The sequence below is a fragment of the Anas platyrhynchos genome, chromosome 3 (assembly GCF_047663525.1).
Source record: "Anas platyrhynchos isolate ZD024472 breed Pekin duck chromosome 3, IASCAAS_PekinDuck_T2T, whole genome shotgun sequence".
Lineage (NCBI taxonomy): Eukaryota > Metazoa > Chordata > Aves > Anseriformes > Anatidae > Anas > Anas platyrhynchos.
The window spans coordinates 73,269,647-73,290,389 of NC_092589.1; the positions used below are offsets into that span (position 1 = coordinate 73,269,647).

The 20,743-nt window shown below is 39.7% G+C and overlaps 1 protein-coding gene across 4 annotated transcripts in view; it reads left to right on the plus strand.

Moving 5' to 3' along the window:
• SESN1 (sestrin 1) overlaps positions 1-20,743 on the plus strand; it is a 70,214-nt gene that overhangs the window by 863 nt on the left and 48,608 nt on the right. For 2 of the 4 annotated variants that reach the window (XM_038175890.2, XM_038175892.2), the window contains exon 2: positions 9,394-9,537. The exons of the other annotated variants lie outside the window; for them this stretch is intronic. In XM_038175890.2, the coding sequence (XP_038031818.2) occupies positions 9,394-9,537 (144 nt within the window). The remainder of the gene's footprint in view (positions 1-9,393; positions 9,538-20,743) is intronic. 4 annotated transcript variants of the gene reach the window in all.

Consider the following 20,743-nt stretch of genomic DNA (forward strand, 5'->3'; position numbering starts at 1 on the left):
GTATTTCTTTTACTCACAAGCACATGCATAGAGCCGTACTCAGCATTACCTCCCCGATTCCCACTATTGTGCTTTTTCCCCCTGAACCTTAACAGTCTTCATATGGGGGAATCAAAGGAAGAAAAACATCCCTGTGTGTGTGTATATATAGGCTTTGAAGGAACTTGTAGCTCTGTTCTACTTTGAACTGGTTCAAAGAAATTCTTGGTTTGGATTATTGAAGCTGACAGAGGCTTATTTTGTAGGACTTGTCAGTAGCATGCAATGTGATGAATAAATATGCTATAATTTAATTTATACAGTGTGAGCTGTATGGGGCATGTTTCTTGCGGCAGATTTTACCAGTAAAAGCTGTAAGCGTATCTATGTTGTATATATGTGAAAGGTTTGAGGATCACACTGTTTCTCTTAAACAAACAACAACAAAACCAATAAAACCTTGAGTGTGAAGTTGAAAACTTTATCTGCCACCTTTGCCTCAGTATCTTGCCTGTTAAAAGATACAGCTGAGAAGAAAGGTGGCCCGTTACAGTGAGAGTGGTCAGTCACTGGAGCAGACTGCCAGAGGAAGACTGACTTTTAGCAGGCAGCACTTGTCAGAGCCCATTCGAAGGCTAAATATGTGGTAATCTCTGACCTGAATTTTGGAGGGGGTCAGGCACCTGATCTCCCAAGTCTCTTTTAGTTTTACATACATGAAATTACTGGCACGTTAAACTATTAGTCTTGCTAAGGAACTTTGTTACTAGCTTTTCTAATAGCTGGGATAGTTCCAACAGAAAACAGGCAGCTGCTTCTCCACGCAGCAAGCCCAAGTTCAAATCCCATGGTTGTGAAAGAGGTACATGGATATGAAAACCATTGCATTTACACAAGCTGCAGCAAAGGGTTTACAATGAGTTAAGGAAATAAAATCAAATCCAACATGACTTGAAAAAAATCTTTGAAAGCTGCTGTTGTAACTTTTTTGCTTAAGTTCATTTTCTTCTTAGGCATGGATCTAAAAGAGAAATATTTTATGATTATAGAGTGGCAAGTCTTGGCTGTCGTACTCGGAAATAAAAGTGTTTGTTGTAATCTTTGGATAAGCATTTGTGGAAGAAATAATCCCATCCAAGTATTCTACTTTGGATGCTGCGGACTATTGTCAGGCATGAAATGGTTTTTGGTTGATGGCCAAGAGGAATCTTATTCAAATCTCTGCAGTGAAGATGGCAGATAAAGCAAACTATTAAATGTAGTTACCCCATAGAACTTTTAGCAGTGTTTCTAAAGTTAAATAGCTTAGGAACGTTATAAATGCAAAATCCTGCTGAGGATAGTATCCTTGTTACAGGATTCACTTGTATAATGCTATCTCCCTGTGCTGGGATAAGGCTTTAAGCCCACATTGATACATATCATTACGCTGTCTAAAACTTATTCCCTACCAAGCTAACTGCGTAGAGCCCAGGGCAGGGGGAGGCAGCTCTGAACCCAAAGGTTTTACTTTTGGGAATGGGCAGTGCTGCTGTCCTCCCTCATGTAGGATGGTAAGTCTCAGGCTAGTAGCCAACGTAGACTGAATTTTTTGCATGAAATGATTTGGAAAATGTGCTTTCTTCATCGTTCTGCTCTGCATTCAGGATAGGTCACCGAGAAAACCAAAGACCTGGATTTTCCATGTTGCCTGGTAGCTATTTCTTTCAGGAGCTGGTGCCTTCTTGCCTGGTGGGGTAACCAACGACTATTTAGGTGCAAGCAGCTATGCTGCTAGTGTTTTTGTGGATTTCTGTCTGGAGCAGGCTGGTAGAATATATTACGTGGCTAGCATAAGCTGCAGGCTTGGCAGCAGCTTATGTCAGCATGGCTCCTTTTTAGGATCCTAGCTTGGCATCCTCAGAGTCTGTCTTTGTTACGGACTTTTATTTTTTCCTGGAAAAAAATCGCTTGGAAATATAGTGGAATCCTAAGCGTGCATCTTTCTTTTTTGTTTCTGAATAATAAATGGTATTGTCTGTATAAAAACATGTAAAAACAGTTGCTTAAAATTAATTCCTATTTCTCTGACTTGTATGCAGGACCATGAGTTTTTTAGTGTAGGTGCTAACTATCTATATATATAGAATAACGGGTTTTTAGCCTATGAGAATGTATTTGATTTCTCATTCTGATTAGACAAGTTATTTTTGCAAGAATTATTACAAAGAAAATATCAGCACACTGGCCTCCTTTTCTCTAATTTAGGCTTCCTTGCTTTTGTTAATGATATCAAGCTGATAAAGTCACTTTATCATCAGCTTTATCACCAAACTTTAAACATTTTAAAGCTATTTCATTTGCAGTGTTTTAACAGTGACAAGATCAACTTCGTATGTTTTCACATTTTCAAATATCTCAAAAAAACATTTATCAGATAAAACCCCAACTCTATTAGAGCTTTTTGATGACTTCCTGTAAATATATTATTGTGCACGTATTTATATCATAATGCTCATGACCTTGCAGAACAGTGGGTCCTTCCACCCGGTATCCTAGGTGTCTGCGTGCCAACACAAATAGGTGGGGACTGGCCAGCAATGGAAGGTCTTAATGCGTGATTGTTAAAACTGTTCTGCTCAGCCTCTGTCACATTAATTAGATGTACGTAACTGGAATTTGTATAAGGTGTACGTCAGGAGCTGGAGAAGAGTCATCCAATGTATCAGTTTTGCTAGTTAAATTCTCTTAAAACCATCCAGCGTCTTCTAGGAAAGACCGTGCAGAACATACTACTCTGCTGAGGTATGTAAATTCATGAAAGTAGTTTTTTAGATTAACAAGGGAGTGGACTGAGAATTCATAGATGGAAACGAGGTTCTGCATGAATGACCACAAGGTATTAGCCCACAGAGCATGGAAGATGACAAAACAGCAGGATAAAACCCACAGGTGTTAAAATACTCAGAATTTGGCATGTGAAGTGTGACTGGAGGTATATCTAAGGAAGAAAGAAACTGGTCTCAGAGTACTTGAGAAGTAACTTGATAGTATTAAACACTTCTCTTGAAGGGAAAAAGTAGCAGTGAAAGAACTTTGCTCTCTGTTGACCTCTTCATTGATGTGAAACTTGCAAAATACAGAAAATAGGAAATGTAGGTTGCTGAAGATGCATGTGAAGTGCACTAGGATGTGTTTGGTTGTCGCAGTTCTGCTTGTACATAATAAGGTGCATATTGGAAATAAGTAAGGAAGAAAAGATCCAAAGATTTACGGATTAAGAGATGGTGCTGAGGTGATTGAAACATTCTCTGAAATAGTTAATCCAGCAAGTGTAGTTAAGTCATGACAAAATGGTAAATAGTGCTTGGCCTGGATTAGGGGGGGAAAACTGCAGATTACTTAGATAAGCAACAGATTTTTCAATCTGGTAGGGCATGATGAAATTCATTCCAAGGTGCTTAAAAAACCTAGTTGAAGTAATCTCAGACGTGCTAGTGGAGAGATGTAGTAGACTGAAAAATAATAATAGTGCATACCTCTTCAGTATGACACAAGTGGGGTGGGAAGAAGAATGAACTGGTGGGTTTTACTTCAGCTGAAAGAAAAGAATACTGGAATGGTGATAAAAACACATTTTGAGTGCCTAGAAAAAAGGTTGAGCAGCAGCTGAAACAGACTTACCAAGGATAAATGATTTTAAGTCTAGTATTTCTTCCACTTCTGTGATGGAGTAACAGGTCTTACAGTGCAGAGAGACTGATAGATTGAAGTCCTCGACATTCACACAGTATTCTCATTAACAAGCTAGGTAATTACGAGCAAGAAAGTACCGTGCAGTGAATAAAGCTAGCTGGAAAACTTGCCTCAGAAGGTGAGTGAGGTCAGGACAGCCAGTGCTTGGTGCGGGTTGTGCAGGTTCTGGCCAGTGCCACCTTGATTAATGAAGATGTGCATGTGATGAACTGGAGAGTACAAGCTGGCAGGGAGGGTCAAAATACTGGAGAAGAAGGACAGAATTTAAAGTTGCAGTGATACTGGGTGGGAACCTGCAGCGTATCTTTGAGATCTGACTTTTATTATTTATTTTTGTGAAGAAAGGTTGACGAAGTTGGTGGTATGGTCAGCTAACAGGAAGGCCAACATAGCGTGTTCCCAGATAAATGGGGGATGGAGAGGATGAAGAGACTCCTGTGAAGAATACAACATGAGCTGAAATGAATGAGCAGTTGATCTGAAGATTAGCAAAACTTGAGTTGGACATTTGGAGGAAAAAATCAAGGACTGGGGAAGTAAAGCAATGGTATAGCCTGTTGAGGAAGAATGAGTCACGTTCATCACTAGAACTCTTTGTCTAAATTGCTCTTAAGCATCAGTCAGGAGTGATATGTTTGTTATCTCCCTGGGAAAGGGCGAGCATTGCCAACTGGCTGGCTTTTACTTCCAGCCTCTGTGTTTTGTGATTGTGAGTGCTGGGGGGGGCCTCTGAGCGCTTTCCCTTTGATCTCCAGGACCATGCTTACCAGATGGGTGGCACCAGAACATGAGGAGCCTCTGCCTCTTGTTTAAAAGCAATGGTTGACTTGGGAGGACTGCAAGTACATTGTCAGTGGTTTGTTTTTTGGTTTTAGGTCTGCTGCTCTAGAGAATGAGCGTTCATGGTTGATCTCTGTGACACTTAATTGTTAGAGCAATGAGAGGGAAACTCAAATATGCTCCTTGTTCTCAAATGGCTTATCCCGATGGCTCTCATGTTAGGGTGCAATTCAGGAGACTTTGGGTAACTTCCCAGATCTTTCATCTGCTTTTGGTGTAGTCTTTGATAAATGACTTTAGAACTTCCTCGCCAATCTTCACAGCCTTCCTGCAATAACTCCTTAGTCAATGTGAAAATCTGGAGCTGAAAAGTGCTAGGCACATCTACCAGGTGATGGGGTTTCTGCCTAAGTTATTTGTCAGTGTCCAACTGCATGATAGTGATGTTTCCCCGTGATGCCTGCTGTTGGTCTGTCACTGCAGAAAGGTACCTCACAGAAAATTTATGGGTTGTTCAAGCCCATGAATTTAGTTTCCTCACTGGTGGTGGTGGATCGGCCCCATCTGGAAGCTGACTCGTTTCCTTGCATAATGCAAATGCCCATATTGTTTTTTGTTTCCCGTAGTACTCTTATGTAAAGTAACTGAAAACATATCTTTCTTTTTTTGTGTGTGAATTCACTTCAGTGTAAAAGTATGTTCTGTTTCTTCCAGCCATGAGGTGGAATGGGTTTAATTATCTATTGTAGGGTGCTCCCTTCAAAAGCCGCATGTTACTCTGCCAGACTGCTAATTTAGAAAACATTTTGTCTGTTGGCTTTTTTTTGCCGTCCAGATACTCTTGCTCATACTGAAGTATTAATATATGATGCATTTAAATGATAAGGCTTATTTACAGCTTCTGCTAGCCTACCAAAAGAACAAGCAGTATCTCTGCCCTATTTATTGTAAACACGCTGTGCTGCTGCTGGGCCTGTATCACGTATGCCTAGCGAGGCTGTGTGGAGAAGTTAAGGGAGGAGACCTAATCTTGAAGTGTCAGGGAATGTTCCGAGCTGGGGTGTGGATATACATAAATATATATTTATATTATATATTGTATATTTAAACTTCAATTGTTAATAGTCCTTAGCTGGCCTTTTCTCATCCCTCCTTCCTTCAGCCTACTTGCCTGCTCTCTGAAGGCTTCAGTCTTTGTGTTGAGTGAGACTTAAGGAAACTTTCTGTTGTTGAGTTTGTCAACTGCAAAATTGCCTCACCCTGAGAAGGTCTTTGGCTGGAATAAAGAGTGGCTTGAAAACAGTGGAGGTTCACAAAGTGATGTAAAGTGAGGTATCTGGGTCACTTCGAATGCTGTTCCTCTGTTTGGAGCCTGTCCATCCTTTTCCATGCTAACTGTATTCCATTCTTCTTGCGTGGTAATGTGCTTCGCTTACTCAGCTTTTTCTTACAATTGTTTGGGATAAGTTGATCTGCAGCTGTAAGGGTTTATGTGATTCTGGTTTTCAGGGCATCAGAACTAGAGTTGTTTTGAAAAGAGGTGTGAAGTGATGCAGGCGCTTGACACTGGCTTGGTGAATTTTTATTTTGTGACTGAATTGAAATGCTTTAAAGTGAAGAAATTAAACACAGACATTTCCTCATCTCTATTTACTGCTAAGGTAAGCAACAAATGTACTCCCTACAGTTGCTTACATAAAAAGGAAACAAAAAGTTTTGTTTCTTTTTTTTTTTTTTTTTTATAAGAGTAATATCTAGAGATCTGCAGAGCCAGAAATATTTGAGCTTGAATGCATTTTGTAAGTAAGAGCATCTGTTCTTCTGATCTAGCAGGTGGGACACTAACTGTTTTAGACTTCTTTTTGCTTCTGCTTTTCTCACTAGAGGCTATTGCAGAGGTTGTCTGTACCTTTAACCTCCTAACTGGAGATGACCCTTTCCATACTTGTGTATTTAGATGTCAGTTTAGGCTTCTGTCTTAAATTATTTTTCACATCCTGAAGGTAATGTAGCATAGCAGCGATCCTTTGCCTCTCTGCACTGATTTTGCTAAAAGCTCTGCTCAGCTTTAAATTGCCAAAAAGCCAGCTTATTTCTACCCTATCTTTAAAATACTTATAATTTAGTTTCCCTATTTAATATATAAATAGCTGTCTTAATTTTGAGACATTGGCTTGCATTTGGATGCTTTTTTATTCATATATGGAGAAATTTTTAATATCTTCAAGATGTTCAATCAAAGTGAAAAGTGCTAAGAATTTGGAAAGATTTGGAAGTTAGCATACTATAGAAGCATTAAGTTAAAAAAAAAAAAAGAAAAAAAGAAAGAAGTATGGGCTCCTAGGTTATATAAAATAATAAATTTTCATCTAGTTTGACCAAAATAGATTATTTAAAAGAAAATTGTTGTCTCACTGTTACTACCACCAAGGGAACTTTGAAGAAATTCTTGCTGCTTTGTCTTCTTACTCCTGACTTCTTCAGGTCCATGTTTCTCCTTTTCAAATAAACATGTGGAAAAGTACTGAATATACCATTGTGGGACAGAAGATAGTTTTGAAGGCTTGAGTATATTTTCCTGTGGATACTGAGTGTTGAAATTTCCAAAAATATGATTTGCTGTCACACGTATTCCAGTAAGTTGTTTACAGCTTAAGGATGAAAAAAAAAAAAAAAGGACAAGGCTCAGAGCTCTCTCCAGAAATCAAGTCAAACATGGAAATCTTCACTTGGACCTACATCCATGAATTAAATCCAAAACGTTAAGTGGTGGTTTTTCTGTTGTTTACCACTTTCTTGAAGTTTCCAATAACTTTGACTTTATTTTTTTTCTTTGTGTATTCTTCTGGAAAGCTTGGATTATATCATTGCCAGAAGTTGGCTTGGGAAGGTGAACTGGGTTAGTTCTTTTTAAACCTAGTATGCAATTAACCATTTTCATTATTCTAGCTTTGTGTAGAAACCAACCTTCTTCTTTCAAACAACTTTGAGTCAAAAGTATCCAGCGTTGTGTACCAGTGCCTGCATATCACCCGAAAATGCATTGGGCTGGTATTATGTTAAAAATAGAGGCAGTGCTACAATGCATACTGCTAATTATGTCATGTAATCTGATATAAGTCTTCCTTCTGTGCATCTACAAGCACTTGCTTTCAATCCAGGCATTGTGCTAAAAGAACGCACAGTGCTTCTGAAAACATGTTGGTTTTTAAATGAAAATAAATTAGAAGTTATAACTGTTTTTCTCACTTTTCTATTCTTTCTGAAGTCAGCAATAAGATTTTCTCACTTGCAGTTCTCTACTGCCAATTCCTTTCTTAACCTAAACACCCAGCTCTGTGAGCCCAAGTTTTGAGACTTAAGGCATAACAACATCTTTGTTCAGTTTTCTTCCCTAGGATATTCTTGCTTGGTGTTGAATTGTTTTTCAAGTTTTCCTTCTGAAATAAGTGTTTTAGTTGAGGACTCCTTAACTCCTAGAGAGTAAACATGAAATAACATGATATTTGCTCAAAGGAGGAACAAACTTGAGAATGAAAACTTATTTAAAACTCTAAAATCTTTCCTCTGTGCTTTTTTTTTTTTTTTTTTCTTCTCTCTCTCTTCGAAGGAGAAAGGGAACCTCTATTCTGAAAGATGTTTCCATTGCAGCTTGTTGCTGAGCCTCCACTGTTTCTGGTGTTTTGGTGCAACAAAACTTCCAGCTTTAAAACGAAGCCAGTTTGCCAACAGTACATTCCACTCGGATTAAACTGCTTGTTTGGGTTTTCCATTTATTTAAATTTTAGTTGTAATCTAGATTTGCATTGGTTTCCAAGTAGGAGAGAGACTGAGGAGTGGAAAAAGCTTTTCTCAAGCTTTTTATTTTTCTGAATTTCCAATCAATACTGAGAGCAAATTTATGTCCAGGACTAGGACTGCTTGACAGTACTAAATATTTAGCAGTTGCCATGATTTAACATTTTCTGGAGTTTATCATGTTATTATGTATCTAGATATACACTTATAAACTGCCTGTTTAAAGATGATTTCAAGATGACATGTCTCGAGGTAGTATATCAGATATTTTGCAGGGGGTGCTGACCAGGTAGAGTTGTTTTGTGTTTTAAGAAGTAAGTTATTTCTTAAGAAATAACTTGAAGCAAGGCAGGAAGTCCTTCTTTCCAGTTAGTATGTTCAGCCAAGAAGGAAAGATTCTTGGTTTTTAACTTCTAATTTCATATGACATGGAGGAAAAATCTGGACAGAATGGTCCTTTGAATGGTCCAGTTTAGTGTCTATACCCCCGAAGTAATGCTTAGAACTTTTCCACATCTGTTCAGACTGCTCATCTCAGTCCAATTTCATCAAAATTTTGGGGTACTTCTTGTAAATTGTCCATAGGCAACCTGAGATTTTTCTGTAGTTAATGGGCAAAATGTAGATATATCTCCAAATCCTTGTAGCATCTCATCTTGATTTGAGGATTAAGTGGTGTGCTGTCTAGGGATTGTTTGGAATTATTTTTATTCAGAGCTGGTTACGCTAGGTGCATCAGTACTTACCTTTTCTTGATAAACTGGGGTAATGCAGCAAATCCACCAAAGCAGCACTGACAGATGACTTCTCAGTGCCAGCCCCATTTAACCCTAGTTTGTAATGGCCTGTTTCAGTTGGCAGTGGGAAGCTGCCTTTGTGCTCTGTGTCTGCCTTTATTCAGGCAGGGGAGGATCAAAGCAAATTGTTTCAGTGGAAGTCTACTACCTTGTGCTAAAGATATAGCTTTGTGGCAGACTTATCCCAGGTCATTCTTTGCTATTATAACCCGTTTGGCTCTGCCCTCTGTAATCAAGGCTGGTCTGCATGTGGAGATTTTGCAGTAATAATACTTTTCATCTCTTATTTCCTCTTTGCATGCAGAAGTTGGCAGCGACACGCCTTGGACCAAGTGGGGCAGGTGCCACAGTGGTCGTCTGCTCGAGTGACCTTTGCTGTCTTCTTTGCATGTCTCAGATCAGTGACCTCAGAAGGCAGTTGAATACATGGAGTCGATCTCCTCAAGCAGTAGGAGTTGCATGTTTTTCTCCTAAACAGTAAATATCTTTTTAGAGCATTTGCCTTGGATGAATGAGCATCCCATTCAAGCATGAGTAGCATCTGGACTGAACTGGAATTTAAAACCAGGTCTTCCTCATTTCAGACTCCGAACTCAGTTTGCAAGGTCTTGTTTGTTGACAGGATGTCAGATGGTGAAATAAGTATCCGAGGCCTTAAAACTTCCTTGGGTTAGAAGAGAATACCTGCTGTTCAACTGGTGCAAAATTAATTTCCCTCAGTGCAGAAGTGCTTGATATTAAAGCCTAAGTAGCAAAGAAGTTTCTAAGGCCTTCTGAAGTGCGATGGTGGATTTTGCTCGACCATGTAGTTGTAATACAGTTTTTAGATTAATGAGGTGAGCTGAACAGTGACTGACACATGCTAAAATTCTTTTGTCAATCACAATGTTCAGTATGTAAATACTGTTTCTTTTCTAGAACACTTCTAAATATTTTAGCTTCAGAAAACCAGGATAAATTTATACAACTTTTTAAAGCTCAGCTACTGGGCTCCTTTAAATATATATATATTTATATATGCATTTTTGTCGTGCTACAGCAGCAGGTCAGAATTTTCTTGTACCAAAAGGCAAAGCACTTTTCCTTTTCTATTTAGATGATGTTCCTTGTTATGATATTAAAGAAACATATTCATTTAATTAGAGGACTGTTGTGCATGGCTCTTCATGTTTTTTGTTTTGTTTTCCTGAGGATTTTCATTTTGAGCTGGAGTGTTTGTTGTCTTAGCATTAGTACTTTGGCCACCTACTGTCACATTTGCAATGGGAGCTGTTTGCTGAGGGTAGTTACATTATTACCATCTGATCAAAGAATTAGGCATGGAAAATAAACCAGCAGGTACTTCATTAACAATGTTGTGTATAACAAAATTTTTTTGACATTAAGCAGTTGTGATTTTTTTTTTTTTTTTTTTCCAGGAGAATGTTATTGGGAGCAGCCCTGAGTTAACAAGACTGCCCATGTGTGGTAAAGTGAGGCATACATGTGTTTACAGGATTAAGGCTGTGTGCTGGCAGGCTTGTCCAAAAGCATCTTGATACTCTGCTGCAGGACTCCATTTCAAAACACTGTTACTGCTTCCTTATATTATGAACGCTGGTGCGTTTCCTCTTACAGGTTTCAAGTTTCCTGGACCTTTTGTGACCACTAAGTTTGTGATCACTATGCCAGGCTGCTTGGTCACGGTTGTCTCTTAATCCAAGATGTTGCACTGTGAGCAAAGAGATGTAGGAAGGAGTTTTTGTGCTGTGATGAGCCTGGAAGCACAGGATCCGTATTACCCTGGTATCATAACTCCTAGCAGGGCTCAGGAGGCTAAATGTAATGTCATGTGAATGCAGCTGCGGTGTTTGCAGGACCAAATTGGCTTGCTGATTGTGAGCTCCCAGGTGTGCCAGTTACCATAGCAGTAAATAGATAAATCCATGCCAATGCTTACATTTAAGTTAGCTTAAGTAAACTCTTGTTGACTTGTGTGCTTCACATGAGAATACCACATAGAAAGGGTTTCCTAGCAGGTAGCTAGCTGCCTTGAGCTGACAGCCTGCTGCTGCTCAGCTCTGCCACGCTGTTGGAGACAGCAGTAGCAGTTTCTTAGATTCCTATCTGTACTGGAGCAAACCATTTGCTTTGGATGGCGTCCCTATCTTTTTGTTTCTTACACAGATTGTGTTTTAACTTGTAGATCACCTACATGAACTTAAGCTGATGCACTTGCTGCAGAAAGATGTAATGAATTTGAAGGAACACTTGGGGGAGACTTCATGTCTTTTGTTTAATTTCTAGTTTTTGAGTTGTTTGCAATAGACTTCAATTCGGCGATGTTATTATTCTCAAGCTCTTGAAAAATGAAACTTCTGTCATTAACTTATTTTCTTGTGCTATTTCTGGTTACAGAATAGTTTCTACTGAAAGCTTCTTGAGATGGGGCACTTGCTTTTCTATTTTTAGGTTTGTTTTTTTTTTTTGCGGTGGTGGCACCGATGATATCTTAATGCAAGTTTTTGTTAAGAATGATGTAATTGTAGCTGACTTTTTCTACCTAGATATGAAAGCAATGATGAGAGATACCTTTGTGAGGAAAGAAAAGAGAATGCATGAAAAAGAAATTTGTGATAGTAGATGAAATATAGCTGTAGCACTTCATATTTTACAGCTATGAACATTCACCACTGTATCAGTTGTATACCTGTTTCTATTTTAATTCCTGATTTTGCAGTTTCTCAGTATTAAAAATAATTTATCTGCAACTGAAACTTTCCAGATTTTATCTCCTTTGTTAATCAAGACTTTGCATCAATGTCTTTAAAAAACAAAACTAAAGAAGTCACACAGCAAGAATTTACCTCTTTTCATCACAGGAGAAATGCTTTTACCTGTCTTTAAAGCAGAGCAGAACAAACATATTCCATACCACTACCAAAAAAAAAAAAATCTATCATCCCAGCTACAGTGACATTTCAATAGTTGAAACAATTGGGGTCAGAAAGCTAATCCATTCACTTTTTGAGGGAAATGTGTCTTCTGAGAATCTATGATGGAGTGTTACATTGCTGGACACTGAGTAGACTTTTCCTTATCTAATCAGAATATATTAGTGTAGGTACTAGGAGAAACATTGCTATCAGTCTGTTTTCTTTTTTTCTGAACAATCTAGCAAGAGACTGAAATAGAATTTTTGTGAATATCTAGGCTTCTAGCTTAAATTATGAGCTTAGCAATAAAAATTTTAAATTAAGATAATGGCAGCTAACAAAATTTCTAATTTAGGAAGCCACAAAACAGTAGATTATAGTCTGGGAGAGGTGGGGCATTATTTAACATTTTGTATTCTTCTAGCTCATGTTAAATAAAACTGGTGAATGTGTTTAAGTTGTTACTAGAATAACATTATTTGCTGAACTATATTATCTGTAAAATCATAGGATGCATGTTAGTGTTACTGCTTGCTATTCTACCTTTTTTTTTCCTATTACAAGCAGATCAAAACTACTTCTGCATTGTCCAGGGTGAGTTTTGAAAAATTCCATTTAAATACTGTTAATCTGCCACTATTGCAAAGAAAGACAGTGGAAGAGAGGATTTCTTTTGTCATTGGCAGTCTACACTCACTAGAAAGAAACAGACTTCTTGTGCTCTGAGTGTTCCATTGCAAAGGTCTTGCTCAGATGTGCTCAAAAGGACCCTGCAGGGTGGAATATCCTGGCTGCTGCGCTGCATTTTAGCTTCCCTGCTGCCAGGTGACATGATGGCAATGACTTCTCCAGCTGAGTGCTGTTCTGTGTAGTTCAGCCTTGGCTATGGTCAAGACCCAGAAGAGCGTGTGTCCCCTGGGTTCTACTACTGGTCTCTAATGCACCAGAATGTAGATTACTTCTAGTTAAAGAAGTGGGGAGCTTAGGTGAAAACAATTCTAAAATTGTTTCTGCTCCTTTATTATATGTGTGCAAGTGAAAAAGGAAGTTACGCAGCTATATCTTTGAGGAGTTGTCATCTTCAATACCAGAGTGCTTTGTTTTTTCTAACTTGATGCTTTTATAAGTATGATTTTTTCTGAAAAATTGAATGAGGTATCTTAAGAGTTGTGGCACTTGTGATCAGCACCATGGGGATTCCTCTGTCCTGATCATTATTCAATAAGACAAAGGTCCTGGTGTTTACTAAGTCACTGTAAGACAATTCTGCAGCCTGTAGCCGAGTTCCAGAAAGCTTGTGTTTATGCCTTAACTCAGCGCTTCAAAACTCAAGGTCCTTTTAGCCCTGCAGGTGAAATCGCTGAGCTCCTAGGCAGCAGAACCTCATCAGATGTTCAGCCGTGCATAGAAATGTTTCGGTTCTGGAAGTGGGCGATGATTTCATGCCTCTGCTCAGGCTCGCTCTGCATCCACAGATAAAACCGTTTCCTCTGTCTCCTCTCGGCGCTCGGGGAACACGCTGTTCTTGGAGCGTGTTTATTGAAGACCTATCAGATGGGCTTTGCACAAAACAAAACAGAGCTACCCCTCCTACTCCTGAGTAACAGCTTCGTGGTTAGAGCATGCCCAAAGAGTGAGGACTCCAGGTTCGGGACCTTTTCTGCCCGAGGTGATTCACAGTCATGTCTCGTACATGCCTAGGCTCCCAAGGTGGGAGAATTGCAGTAGGTTTTGCTCTCATTTCTGGGCCAGCGAGCACCTTGGGGATTGCATGTGAAGCAGGACCAGTGCAGTAGGAAGTGCTGACAGCGTTGCCATCATTAAGCAGCTCAACTTTTGTGTTTTCGGGAGGAGACGTTGAAATGGCTTTGGGCTTATTAATAACTTGAACTTGGCCTTTATCTTACTAAAGGGATCTAACCACTGAGGTGAAAGAGCCAGTCTCTGGGCTTCAGGTTGTGGTCTTGAATAGATGCAGGTCCTTTTGGTGGTGGGCAGCAAGCCCTAGCACACTGAGAGATAAGGCTGAAGATGCACTCTGGTCTTCAGGGCTTCCTGATGGCTAATTTAGGTGGCTCCCAACTTGATCTGTAGGCTTTTGAGAATGCTAGTATAAGGTGCATTGCCCTCACAACCTTTATATAAATACAATAAATATTAGTGTTGCATTCCTTGGTGATAGACTGAAGTGCTCTGAGGTCCAGGCACTGAGAAAGTGTTGTTGTTCAGAGTATCATTGGACTTGTCTCTGCAGTGTAAAATTTGATCCTCTACTAAGATACTTCTTCTTTTAAATACTATTTAAAGGCTTCTATACCAGGTAACTACTTTTGTTGCATTCCTGTGGTAAGAACAAACATGAAACTTTCAGCCCACAAGCACTTGAAAAGGCAGTTGAAAATTGAGCTGTTTGTCATTTGTTTCTTGCACCTGTTTATAGTACGTAGTCTGTAATGAAAAAGGGCAAATTCTTTTTTTTTTTTTTTTTTTGGTACAAGGACATGTGTTTTTCCATTAGCGAAGGTTCTTTTTTAAAGCCCAAGAGCTTTTCTCTTCCAAATCTATGTCCATACTTCCACTTCACATCCCCTCACACATGAGGGCACTGTGGGTTCAGTCTTTCTTTACACTTGAATGGCTCTGCAGGGTCTTTGTGGGCGCCTGAACCAGAACTGGGTGTCCCTTGCATCTTATATTTGGGAGTTTGCCCTACTTATTTCTGGTTTTAGAGGAATACATGGTGATCTAGAAAGGAAAAGTAATTCAAAATTCCGGTGTTGTTTGTATATGACTTTGTTTTACAGTTTGGCACTTGCTCTTTGGTGGACTTTCAACTTGCTTTCCAAAGCCAGGTGCAGCAAGATGTAAATATGTAACCTGCACCAATGCAGCTGAGTGGCTGAAACAAAGTCCCAGAAGCAGCAGGATGGTGTGGAGGAAGAGCAAAACTGCATATGCTGTACTGAGTTTAATACAGGGTAAAGTTAAATTCTTCTCAAAGAGAAAAATGTAATCTTATTGCTATTAACGTTTACCCGTGTCAAGCTTTTTTACTTGACTGTACTGTACAGGAACTCGATCATTACCATTAAAAGAACCTGAAGTTCTTCCAAGTTTATATTCAGGCCAAATGAAGTAAGCCTTTAGCAAACATGCAACCAGATGACATAATAGCACATATTAAATGTGCCGAGGCCTTCTTGTTTCCCCATCCCCTAATTATATCAAACAATAGGAGCTGAAATACATGTCTCTTTAGTGACGCTGTCTTTCAACTCTGTTTAATAGCGCTTCATTCAAACACAGATCCATGTGCAGCTGTGTCTTACTCGCAGTGGATGGCCACAAGCATCCCAGAACTGCAGAGGTTCTGCAAGCAATGCTGTGAAAATCTGGAACCCGAAGAGCAAACGAGTCTTTCTCTGAGACTGATCTCACCGGGTATGCTGCAGCACTTCCCTTCCTAACAGAGCTTTCTGATTTAGGGGTTCTTCACATGACTGCCTGTGAACTAAAAACTACCATGTCTTAATGAAGTTCTGAGTAGCTCATCTGTAAAAACTGACTTGTCTGATTTGCTGTGTTAAATGGGAAATACATGGCCAGTTGCTGTGGCTGAATTGACAAGACTTTAACTCCCAGCCGTGGTAAATTGATTGTTTGCAGTTGTGTGAACTTATGGTAAAAGCTTGCCTTGATTTCTGTGTTAAAGCATGCCTACATGTTAAGGCATATATCCCATCATCTTCAAATACCTTTTCTTAAAAGATTTTGGAAAGGAAGGAAATGTAGCAAATGCCAAACACAAAGTGATGCTGTAGACAATTATTGGTTTAATCTCTTGGCACAAGATTAAAGAAGGTGGCAGATGATGGCCACTTCTTTCCCTGTTTTCCCACAAGGCTGGGCTAATAGTTTCCCCCAGCCCCCTCCAAGTGACATGAATTAGTTACACAATTCCTGGGGTGAATGTTTAGTGATGGCCTAGTTGTAAAAGCTTTTCTGAACGTCAGAAGTCTGGAGTATAAATACTGAACTTCAAAATGGTGTGGGTTTTTCAGTTCTTTTTGTTTGTTTGTTTCTGAAAAAACAACCAGAAAAATGGAGCAGGCTTCCTCTGTGACGATCCCTTCCCTCTTGTGAAATCTTAATCTTCAAAATATCAGATAAAGAAGCAAGAAATTGAAAACACGTGAAAATAAAAAGGTAGTTTTTCTTTTAAGGTTCAGTTATCAGCCTTCTTTAGAGGAGGGATGGACTGTATTTGGTTCTTTATTGTGTGTTGTTATGCCGAGTGTCTGGAAGCAGGGAAGGCAGGGGTGTAGGGAGATTGTGCTTGTGTAATGTCCAACTGCTAGTGTTTGATTTTTCTGTGCTGGAAATCTGGGAATCTCCCAAGCCTAAACTATGTTTATTAAAGTATTTTATCCCACAGTGACTTGTTCCATTGTGGGCCTAAAATGTTTGTCAGTGAGGCTGTTGGTTACCAGACCCAGCTGGATGGGTGACTAGTAGAGGCTTTAGTGACTATAGCTGGTCCTATGCGTGGAGCCAAGAGACTCCAGGAATAGCAGATGTAAAGAAAAAGTAACACACTCTTTGGGCTCCAACAATTTACGTCTTCCAAGTGTTACTTTATGAACTTTAACTTCTAAAAGAATAAAGTTTCAAGCTGAGGGGGATAACAGGCTTTTATCTCCAGCATTAGGCTTTTGTGGAATGAGGATCCCATTGCTTCTAGTCATTTCTTTTCTTTCTTAAGGTAGAAGAATATAACATGAGGTTTCAAGTTAATGACAGACGGAGTTGCACCTCTGGCTCGAGATCCATCCAGCCTCTCGAAGGGCTAAGGCTTTGGGTGAGATTGGAGCTAGGCAGAGCCTTGTGCAGAGGTGCTGGAGGAGCCATGCTCAGAACTGAGCAGGGATTGAAATGCATGCTGGTTGCCTTGTTCAGAGGTAAAACAAGAGGTGAAGTCTAGTTTCCACTTCTGAAGTGGGAAAGAGAGGTATCAGCTGGTGGAAGAGGGATCAGTGCAGTAGGTTGGGAAATTAGAAAAAAATTTCTTATGCTTGAGTCACCTCTCTTTCATTTAGGGTACATTTAGGGTAAGGAAAGTTCCATACTTAAGTTTGTAATTTATGTATTTATTTATTTATTGCATGAGAACATTTAAAAATAAGCAATATTTCTCAGTAAGTTAGAATTTTGTCTGGGTGCTTATATGGAGCAGTAGGGAATGGTATGAGGAAAAAGTATAGCGAATAGGGGAACATTTATGATCTTACTAAAATGTATCCACCTCTGGCTGCTTGTTGGGTGTTCTTTTCCATGAAAGTGCCCTGTGGAATGTGCAGATTTTAATGGACAAAATTTTCAAAACACTTTCTTTTGCTTGCTTTTAGCCTTTTAATAGTCTGATAGGGAGAAGTTCACTCCATGCTAGGTCGTTGAGATAAGAAAGCAGTAGAATCATCTCTCTCATGTCAATTTTGTACCAGCTTGCAGGTAACTCTGTACCATTGGAATGAAATAGTATATATCCTGCTAAGTCAGAAGAATACTTGGCAGTGAGGTATTAGGCATTTCACAAAGCCCTGTAACTTAGGGAAGTGTGGAACCTGTAAATGTTAGACTGGAAGAATTTGGAAATGAAAGCGGTGTGAGCAGTAACATCCATTTGATAAACATCTTTATGCTTGGCTAAAGATGGTTTTGTTTGTTTTTTAATGGTAGTGTTTTTGTTCTGTATGTCCAGGTTAATTAAACTTGCAGTAGATTATTGTTGTAGTCTTTTTAACCTACACCAGACCCTTCAATGTTTTCTCTATTAATTTTCTTTGAGGCATTGGAATAGGATGCCCAGGGAAGTGGTTCAGTCACCATCCCTGGAGGTCTTTAAAAGACATTTAGATGTAGAGCTCAGTGATATGGTTTAGTGGACGACTGGTTAGTGTTAGGTCAGAGGTTGGACTCGGTGATCTTGGAGGTCTCTTCCAACCTAGATGATTCTGTGAGGTAGACTGCCTCTTGGTGTCTGACTTGTGGTTTCTCTTTCCTGTCTGAGTCCTCTGTGCACAGACCAAGTTCATGTTTACATCTGATGCCTACTGTAGTTAGCAAATCCCAAGTCGAACTTTCAGTCTTTCCCGTCCCAAGTTTCTCATTAACTTTGTCTTCTCAATTGCTCTTGTGTGCAACTTTTGCCATCATCTTACTGTTTGCTTATAATATTCTTATAGTGCTCTGTATCTGAAATCTTGATGTTTTCCCTCCATTACTCTGAAAAGTGCTGCCCAGTCTTAGCACAACCCTCTTGTTTGTATTTGTCTCATGCTCAATTTGGTATTGTATTTAGGCTTGTCTTTAACTTCAAGACTTCCTACCCCAAATGCAAACGTGATTGAGTGACCTCAAGTTTTTTTTAACATCTGTGACACTTATGAAAACTTATCTGAGGTGGCTTTCAGTCTTATGCCTGCCTTTTAAGCCTTCCTTCAACACGTTTACCCAAATATTCTTCCCGTGTAGAACAGAGAAAGACAGGTATGTCACAAAATCAACCTATGTTCAGTGCCACTGACTGCGTGAAGCTATTGATTTCGGCATCGACTGTACAGACAGGACCTGACCTCATGTGCCTATGAAGTGTGTACAGCACCATGCCTCTGCCAGCCCCAGTCCTTCCAGATTGCAGGTGCTTGCATCATGCAGCGGGCTGCTCTGCAGCAATGCGTGCCTCTGACGCACCCATAGGAGCGTCATAGAGAAACGTGCTGCTGGGGCAGGGCAGGAGGTGAGGAAATAGGGCAAACAACGTGTAGCTGTCTGAAATCCCGAATGAAAGAAAAACTGTCAGCCTGTGGGGAGCAGCGATCTGGTGTTGCAGCTGCTTGACAGAGCATGACAACTTAGCAGCATCCGCGTAAATCGACGATACGGCTCTCAGAGCTGCAAGCAGGTACGTCTAGCAGTATTTTTATTCTTCTAGGTTAATTTGGCATGCCTTTTTTAAGGCATGTTTGCACAGCGACCTTTTGTACTATCTCCCCAGTGCTTTCTGGTGAACCGAAAGAAAACACGCTGGTACATTGACTAAACTGAGTATTATATCACCATTAGAATATTATTCAAAATCTCTAGTTTGGGCCCATCTGAACACAGAAGATGACAGTCCTTGTCCTGAAATTCTTCTTAAAGGTGCTAAGCTTTTCCAACAATCTTAAACTGATTTCGGGATGAAAAGCTTCTCTAAGGTGAGACTTAGGAAGTAACATAAACTGTACAAATAGCCAATGCTCTAAAAGTAATTTTGATTTGTCCCTGTAATGATTTGAGATTGTGGTTATTTATTCTTTTGTTAAGTTGTCATAGTTGCAGAGTTTTACAATGAATGTATGAACTTGCCAGCTTCAACTTCTGCTAATAGAAGCTATTGTGGGTAATCTTTAAGATTGTATCTTAGCCTTTGCCAGCTTTGCATTCTTCCGTTGAAAGGTACAATCCCATTCATGCGTCCTGTTGTTGAAAGCTACAGTCACATTCATGTGTCCTTCTGTTGAAAGGTACTTTCAGCATTGGTTTCTTGTAAAGAGTGGAAGGAAATATAACTGAGACTTTGATCTTGCAAGGACTTGGCAAGTGCGTGTTCTCTCTGACTTCCCAGGACTCTTTACTAAGAAAACCTACTCTGGCATTTCTTCCTAAAATGCACCTTCTGGCTTCAGTAATACTGAAATGGGCATAACAGTTCTGGGATTGGGCTGGAAACACAGATGAGCTACTGCCCCACCTCATTTTGCTAATAAGAAAAATGGCAATAATGCTCATAAAGCTACAGAAATTTTAAGTTTTGTGGAAAAAACAACTGGAGCAAAGTCATAGGGGTATGGATAGCTGAAACTGCAGTACTTGTAGTTAACTCATAGACACTACTGCACTTCAGAAAACTTACAGTGCAACATATAAATATGAAGAAAATTTTATATAGAGACCAAATGGAATGATCTCTTTTTAAGTTGTGAGCAGGCAACCTGCAGTGCTACTTTGCCTTTTTCATTTTATTCCTATTTCACTTCATTTTTAACTTTTAATTTGCTCTAAACTCAGAAGGGCTCAATATATCTTGCTCAAATGTATATTGGGGGTGGGGGGGTTGCTATTCTCATCTTTAACACTTAGCTTTTCTTGCTTGCCATAGCAATGTGGCTGGCTTTAAGAAGCAAGTAAATTGTTTGACAGAACACAACAGTGCAGCACAGTGTCTCGGGATACAAAGAATAAGGTACTTGGAAGCCTAAGGAAAAGCAGGATTTGGCCCAACTGGGGTCTGGCCAGAAAGCTCGGGCTTAATTTAGTCAACTTGTTTGAAAACAAAACATTAAAAAAACCCTCTTTGCTTGTCTCAATATGTTTGCCAGCCTCCTCAGCTTAGTATTCGGTAATGGGCTGCACTTGTAAAGCTTTCCTTTGAAACAGTGACCTTCAGAGCCAAACGAGATTGGCATACTTGATGCTCGCACAACCTCAGCGCCATTGCAAGACAAGCAAAGCTTGTGTGTTATGCTTTTGTCTATTTGAAGGGCATATTTTAATAAACATATTCTGCTTACAGATTGCTTCTCTTGCCGTCTTACAAGTCATACTGCACAGTGGGTCTGGCAGCAGGAGGGGGAGAGGTGGAGAATGCCATCAGCTGGAAGTCTGCTAGCACTGCAGCGCTGCCCTTCTAAAAGCTGC